Source organism: Eschscholzia californica, unplaced genomic scaffold, assembly GCF_041429995.1.
Source record: "Eschscholzia californica isolate CP2 unplaced genomic scaffold, dmEscCali1.0.p SCAF_1, whole genome shotgun sequence".
Classification (NCBI taxonomy): domain Eukaryota; kingdom Viridiplantae; phylum Streptophyta; class Magnoliopsida; order Ranunculales; family Papaveraceae; genus Eschscholzia; species Eschscholzia californica.
Genome location: NW_028238198.1, coordinates 63944194 through 63952264, shown reverse-complemented (window position 1 = coordinate 63952264; position 8071 = coordinate 63944194). Strand labels below are relative to the sequence as shown.

Genomic DNA, 8071 nt, shown 5'->3' with positions numbered 1-8071 from the left:
ATTTGAAATTTGAAGTGATTGTTCCCGAACCCGGCCCGCCCGAAGCCTGTTAGGATTCTAACGGGCCAGTACCCATGGGGGGCCTTGTGCAGAGATTTTTGAAAACTATCCGTCCCGACCCCGCTCGCTAAGACATGTAGGCCAAAAGAATAGATACCCGGAACGCCCGAACCCGAAACAGGTGTACCCATGACATGGGTACCCGAGCCCGGCCCATTTCCTACCCCTATTACTACCTACATTAGTGTTTATATGAATTCATGGAAAAAAAAAGTTTTTTTTTTTGCTTTTTCGTTTAACCAGGTAGTATAATTCTCAAAACAGCCATTGGTTACAAAGTCTTAAATCATATAAAAAGTCTTTTAGAATCTAAAAGCATTCAGAATTCTTCCAAGTAAAATTGTTCATGAAATGGTAATCCTCTTCAACATTTGGTATGTGGGTACAAATTTGAAAGTACTGCAGCAACCAACAGGGAAAGAACGATTGGTATTTGGGCCGTAACCCTTCTTGTTGTAATAACCAGGATATTCCCATTTGTAGAATTCTACTTCTTCAACCAAACACAAACCCACTTCTTCACCCAACTCTACCACATCCCAATTACTGAAAGGGTGACTTGTCTTATGCGTCACATGAATTTCACCTTTCTTCGTCACCATCTCACGTGCACTTCTGAAGAATCCCTTTACCACGTTCTGGTGTAATCTGTCGTATAAAAAACGGGGCACATTTATATGTTGTTGCCTGAAAGAGCACTCGTAGACGATAGAGAAAAAAAAATCCTTCCAAATGCGAAGTAGATGTTATGGCCTTTGTTGGTTACTTGGTTAGTTCATTTCTCTCTTATGGTGTAGCCAATGAGACCTAGCTTAGGGTTGATTGACCCTTTATTTGGGCCTTTTAGCATGATTATTCCCCGAATGATGCCGATCCAAAGAGTGGTCAAAGTGGACGATGGCAAAAATTGTTACGAGTTGCCTAGATTTGAGAGTCCACTTTCACTCTCCAAAATGCTTTTTTGGCTAAAAGATCTAAAATCATACATCCACTGTGGTCAAGAGGGTATTGATAGGCATGGCACTGAGAAATGATACATTTCATTTCATTTTATTTTTTCCTTACCGTATTTGAGCCAAGCTAGACTCTCGGGCATAAGGTAGGCCGGCATGAGGAAAATTGAACACAATTCTATCGAACTTGATACGGCTTATGATAGGATGTTGGTTCATTGTGTGGACATCTACTTGATGCAAGACAGTGCACCCTAACCCTTTCAACAAGTCCAAATTCTCATTTGCATGTGAGTACTTCCTAATCAGAGTATCTGCGTGTGCACGCAATGCATAAGCAAATTTCCCAAATTAACCAATGTTTAGAATGGAGAAGACAAATCAAAATTTATACCAAAATTATGTCTTTCAGTAAATCGGGCCAACGATCACCAACAACAAGAAAAAGAAAAGAGCAATGTTTGAAAAATCTACAAGTGACGAAATAAACGATCCTCATCCTTAAGTCTACTCTTACTCTCTCTTAATGAACTTTTTCACTCTCTCGATGGACAATTGATTTCTACTTAGATACGGAGTATGTCTACTTTTCTAGCCTCTTCTATGAAAGTCAAAGGTCTTAATTGGTTTGAACTGAGTAAGCCCCTATCAAGAGAGACAAAGAGAGAACAACCGAGATTCAGTCAAACTTTAAAAAAATATTCCTACATCATTTTGGCAAAAATTTTATCAATTTTTTTTATGAACCTAGCATCTATCTCCGGATTAAAAAAAAATGAGAAAGTACGTACTCTTAAATCTGTGTTATGTCTAAGGTAAGCTGTAAGTAATTTAAGCCTTTGGTGTCATTTAGGTTAAATGAATAAAGATCAAATACGTACTTTTGCTATCAAGAGAGGTAGCAACAATGTTTGTGGCAGATTGAAAGGCTCTAGCCAAACAAGCTGAAAATGAAAAGTCACCTTCTCCAACAAGTAGTATCTTATGACCACTACTATAATGCTTTATCCATATCTCCCTTTGATTTCCTCTACTCTTCTTCATTTCTGTAAAAGATTGAATCATATATGAGGAAAAAATTGCTCAGAAGAAAAGGAGCAAAACTTTGGCTAGAATCAAGCTAATTATTAACTTGGATATCCCAAACTTGACTTGTAATATCAACTAGCCCATTTTACACCCTTGTGTTTCCCTTTACTTTTGAATAAATCCAGAATCAGATTCTTACCACCAAGAGTTACTGAGAATAAGTTTGTTAGACCTTCAAATATATACTAACATCTTATTCCTTTCCCACCAGATACATTATCACATGATTAATTTTCAACACTTCCAGCTTCCCTTTTTGTTTAATTCTTTGAGCAGGCAGCAGGGAGCCAAATAGTTAATTTCTTAAATACTTTCATGACTCTCCAATTAACAACTCTATCCATTAGTATCACCGAGGCAGTGAGAGTGGTCATTTGTATTAAAAGTAGATGCATGATGTATTAAAGAGAGACTCTTAGTATTCTCACTTCATCCAAGCTGTGTGTTTAGAAGCTTCATCATTAATATTTGAGGCACATGAATGTTACAGTGGTATATACTTTCAGTTTTTTTTTATGGCAGCTCTAGCATTAGTAGGATACAAGATATAAGATACTGATCCAGATGAAGAGATCCGACGATCAAGATGAGTTCAATTCCTGATCGTCGATTTCTCGATCCGTCACGTACATACATGTGGTACAGACGTATCTCAATTCTAGGACTCGTCTTGATCGTAAGATCTCTTCAATCTAGATTTGTCTCTTATATCAAGTATCCTATTAACAGGGGCGGCCCGGGCCCAAAGCAGCCAAAGCAGCTGCTTTGGGCCCCAAGTTAACAAGGGGCCCCAAATAAACAATGCTTATAGGCACTTCATTAATAAAAGACAAAACACAATCAGGCCCATGGTAATCCATCCCGTATTCCCTCTCTCTCCATCCCGTATTCCTCTCTCTCACTATCCCGTATCTTCTCTAACTCCCTCTCTCTTATTTTCTTCTTTTTTTAGTTTCTATTTCTTAAACAAAAAATCTTTGTGTTTCCCATCTCATTTTCTCTTTCTCTTAATAGTTTTTGCTTCTCTTGACTTGATTGGTTTCTTCATTTAATTATAAAATTACGTCTCCACAATCTAAGTCACTCTTTACCATTTTAAATTTTGTCTATCAACATTATTTTCTTTTGTGCCACAAATGAGTTATGGAATATCATTGTTACACTAGATTTTATTAATTAATTTTTTTCTTATATCGATATAGTCCTAAATTTATATAATTGTACATTACACAATTTTTAAATTTGAATTTTTATTGTATGCTTAATTTTAGTATTGTACTTATTTATTCTATTGAAAGTTGGTGTTCAAATAAAGCGTGCATGCATCACTCACGGACCATAACATCTAACAGAAAAATAAAATGAAAGTAGAGAAATTAACAAAATCGTAAAAAAAGAAAACACCTTGATAAATAGTTTGTTTTCCAAAATAGGTTTTTGTTAAAATACAAAGGGCCACATTTTTTCACTTTGCTTTAGGCCCCCTGAACACATGGGCCGCCCCTGCCTATTAAGCATTTATATGATTTCTTGGACCATACTTTCCATGTGTATAAGTTATGCATGTCTAGTAAAACCCCCATTGTTGTCCATAAAACTAGGGTAATCGAACTCTGGTTGACTATATATTTTATCCATGTTGAAGCCCTCATCTATGTGTAAATTGATTTCTCCTTCCCATAACAAGTATTGTTTGCACGTTTAATTAATTTTCTTGAGTGACATATTTTTGGATTGTGGTAGTTTTTCACAGGGCCGGCCCAAGATTTTGGTAGGCCTAAAGCGAGTTTGAAATTGAGGCCCCTACGTTTAAGTCAAAAAGTGTCTGTTGATTTTGCTAACCTGCACCTATTAACACGTTAAGATTTGTAAAATTTAGTAGTTCGGAAATAGCTAAAACAATGTAAGGAAACAAACGTTAAGAAGAAAAATGGGAAACTCTAAACTTTAAATAATTTTGTATTCGAAGAAGATTCTAGATTCTAGATCTTGCCTTCCAGGTTTAAACTCTAGCCGTTGATTTTTTTCAGAACTTCCTCCAAAAAATTTCCATAGAAGAAAACCCATCAAAACTTCAAGCCAGTTTCAGTTTTCACTTTGAAGATTCATCCATGGTAGAGACAGGGTGGTTGTTGTTCTGGTTGGTGATGGTGATGGTGGAGAAAATGAAGATGAAGAGAAAGATTGAGATTTTCTTCTTGTTTTCTTTTTTGAGATGAATATGATTAAAAGTCTTTTAGAGTCCATTTGTTACATGTGAAAATGGTCGATGGAAAAAGCATTTTTTTTTCTAATAGGAAAGAAATGCAACATTTTCTTACACAAATTGGTGTATGGTATACTATGATAAAAATGAGATGGGAACATCTAAAAGCACCCGACCATATTCCCGTTGGCGCCTACTTTACACTTAAAAGAGGGCGCCAGATTTAACAAGGATGAGCGCCTTTAGAAGTTTCCTTTAGTACCAGACTCCAGCTTCATCTTCATAATTTTCTCTCTCTAAAATTCATCAGCTTCACTAGAAGAACACATCTCCAGATCATCATCTCAATTCAGTTCTAATTCTAATTCATTAAGAAATCAAATCTATTCAAACACAAATCAATTAAACTCCTAACTCAAGAAGTTCCCAACATCAGATAATGATATAAACCCTAATTGACCGAATCAACCTCTCTCAATTCCTTCTAATTAATGAGGGTTTCATTCATAAAAATCTCTCCAGTCCTTGGTGCAGTTAGGAAATCATTCATCAACAAATCTTCCGTCATTTGTCCAATTAAGATTTCATTCATCAACATCTTTATAGTCTGTGCAACCGGACGGTTTGTCATCTTCTTCAACCAAGTCGATTGGATTCAACCTGCTTTAACCTAATGGATTTATAAATATCAATTAAAAGACGAGGACAATACTCCCTCATTGTCTAGACGAATGTCCATAAATATTTTATGCTTAAACATAAGCTGTGTTGTAAATCAGTACTAACAATAACTATTTATTATTAAAAAACAAATAAAAGAAAATTAAACTAAAAAAATATAAGTAATGAGAGAATGTAAAAAGAATTGGGTACAGCGAGAATTATGAGTACTAATTAAGAGAGAATTAAGAGGAAGTTTCAAAAATTAATAAGGGAGCCAACAACTGATAGTCCAATTGGTTATTGAACCTACTCTGCAATGCGGAGGTCTGAGGTTCGATCCCATGGAAGTGCAAATCCAGCCTGAGTACAAATAAAGTAGTTTATGTAGGTATCACATCTTATCGATATATCAATGCCTTTGTAATGACCATTGTAGTCTTACTGAGAAAGTAGTAGGCAGTTCAAAAGGCCACTTAGAAGAAATGATTGAGATCAAAACATGTGAAAACGAGAAATGAATTTTAACGACCAGATTTATGTGGTTTAAATGACTCATCCTAGATTTAATTAGAGAAAGATAAACAAATTAATTTTTTTACAGCGACGTGAGGGATCTAAAAGTTAAGATTTGAGATAGATTGGAAACGATGATTAGATTTATCTATTGGTTTGTCCCCGTCAACACATTTCCACCTGTTTTATATAATAGATTCTTAAAAATAATTAAGTCAATTATCAGGTCCTGTTACACCTGCCACAAATTTACAACATTCAGATACATACTTATGCGCCCAAAAAGGTGCAAACCTAAGTGGAGGTATCGAGTAGTCTCGGGCAAAACCGGGTCGATCCATAGAGACGGAAAATGTAACTAAGGTACGAACTGAAAAGGGTAAAACAGGCTAAAAAACAAGTAACGGGTGGGGGGGGGGGGTGGGGGTTATGTGATGTGACACGCAAATGTCACATTTGGAGACCCTAACTAAGCCTAGTTAGTTCGTTTTGAGTATATAAATAATATTTTATGTGTTTTTTATGTTAGGTACCTATTTTGGAGTTAAACATGTAAATCGGAATAAAGAGAACGAATTGTCACTATCATTTCATGTGCCGAAAACGAGAGAAAAAACTTCAAGCAAATCAAATGGCAAAAGGAGTTAATGACGAGTCCGACGGTGAAAACGGAATTCAATTCGGAGTTCGGACGGGGAAGATGTGAAAGATAGAAGCTAAGGTCTTTTCTTGAAGGCACCCCCCTTTGGTTCTAAATGTAGAGACAAGATGAAGGCACTTGCTTGGTTTCTAAACCAAGCCCAAAGCCCACACAATCCCAAAGAAGAATGACAAGGAAGAATTATATGAGCATCATCTCTTTATGGGTTAGAGTCAACAAAGTCTAAATGAATTGACTAGGTCAAGGGACTCTAGTGTTTTAGTAGTTTAGGCTACTATTCATCATCTTCATCATTCATCAATCAAAAAACCAAGAAGGGAGGAGAGAGAAGAGGAGTGTTCTTCACCAAGAGAAAGGTTTCTAGGGTTTGAAAGTTTGAGAGAGCAAGAGGGAAAGAGAGAAGGAGTGCCAGCCAACTTGGCCGGCACAACAAGAGTCTCGGACAGCAGCACTCGTGGGACAGCAAGGGAGCAGCCGCGATTTTGCTCGGAATGGACAGATCCGACACGGGATGTGGCTGGGACGCATGGGACAGCTCGGACCTCACACGCAACAGCACGGGACGTGTAGGGATTTACACCCTTATACTAGTGTTTATAGCGGAAATAAGACATCTAATGTCTACACTAGTATCCCCAGGATCACATGCAAAACTAGTAATTAAACTAATGGAGATAGTAGATTACCTTAATCGCTTTTCCCTCGAACTAGTTGAATTGATTGAAGAAGACCAAGAGCTTCAAGTGTAGCTCCTCTACTTGGGACACGAGCAATCAATTTGATCTCCCACCTTGTTGTATAGCTAGCACACCAATGGTGGTTGGAAAGAAGAACACCTTCTTCTTTGACTAGATAGATAGTTAATGGGAATTAACTCACTTTCTCCTCTCTACTTGATGTGGTAGAGTAAGAAAGCTTAGAGAGAAATTCCACACCTTATTCTCTGCCCTAAGAGTGTTTATATAGAACCCTAATAAGAATCCACCTCCTTTTAGGTTTCCCAAAACACCCTTTAGAATAAGATTTAGGGAAATAGTCGAAAATAGCAACTATTGGTATTTTCTCAATTCCCTAAGGAGATGACGTCCAAACCCAGCCAAAATTTGCAGATTTAATGTTCATAACATAAGGAAACGTCACTCCAAAAATCAGCCCAATCCGAGCCCTAGAAGTGCCCGAATCGGCTAAGGCCCAAAAACCCTATTTTGGCCTTTTTGTACTATCTTTGCCTAATTCCTTTTTAGGCCTATGAGATATGTTTATGGGACACTCCCATGATTATATCTCACTCCCACTAGTCATATCCTAGATCAATTTGACACTCTTATGTGTAACCCGTTGTAGGATCCGATCGAAGTTAGCCGCGAATTACTTCGTAATTCGACGATCGTAGTTGGTCTCTAGCTACAACTTTACGATCCCTAAATCAATCGGACTTGATGATCTTCCACATCAATTGTCCTATCCGACAAATTGTTCGCATTGTCACCTTGGTCGAAGGACATCTCCTTCAACTCCTTCAGACTCCCACTTGGACTTAGAACAAGTGCAATGCCTCGATTCCCGTGTCAATTTAGTATCCCATCTGATACGTCACGTCATTCAGACTTTCTTGATATCCGAGTACAACTGTAAAAGACAAACGATTAACTTTTAATCCGTTTAAGCGTGGCCACGCATTTTCAGTTGCTACTCATCAAGTGGCCTTGAGACACTTTGTACCTAATGTGATTTAGGATGACACAATCCATTCTTGCGCTCCCACTTAACTTCATGTCTATCCTGTCCTTCCCAGTATCCGTCTTTATAACCTCTTTTTACGGCGCGGCGTTTGACGTAACCAAAGTCGGACATTCCTTTCATAAGATGAGTGGAGCACTCATGTTTTGAGGAATCTCTCCAATTGTCTTTATGAGAAGTATTGAC

At 37.4% G+C, this 8071-nt stretch overlaps 1 protein-coding gene across 1 annotated transcript; it reads right to left on the bottom strand.

The window, feature by feature from the left end:
- Positions 1–280: 280 nt before the first annotated feature.
- LOC147568181 (uncharacterized protein At4g26485-like) lies at positions 281–2057 on the bottom strand. Its single transcript, XM_086659177.1, has 3 exons — positions 1895–2057; positions 1126–1327; positions 281–708 (listed from the first exon to the last, which is right to left on the bottom strand). Exons 1-3 carry the CDS (start codon positions 2055–2057, stop codon positions 405–407), a joined length of 669 nt encoding a protein of 222 aa, XP_086515303.1. The 3' UTR covers positions 281–404.
- Between the last annotated feature and the right edge of the window lie 6014 nt (positions 2058–8071).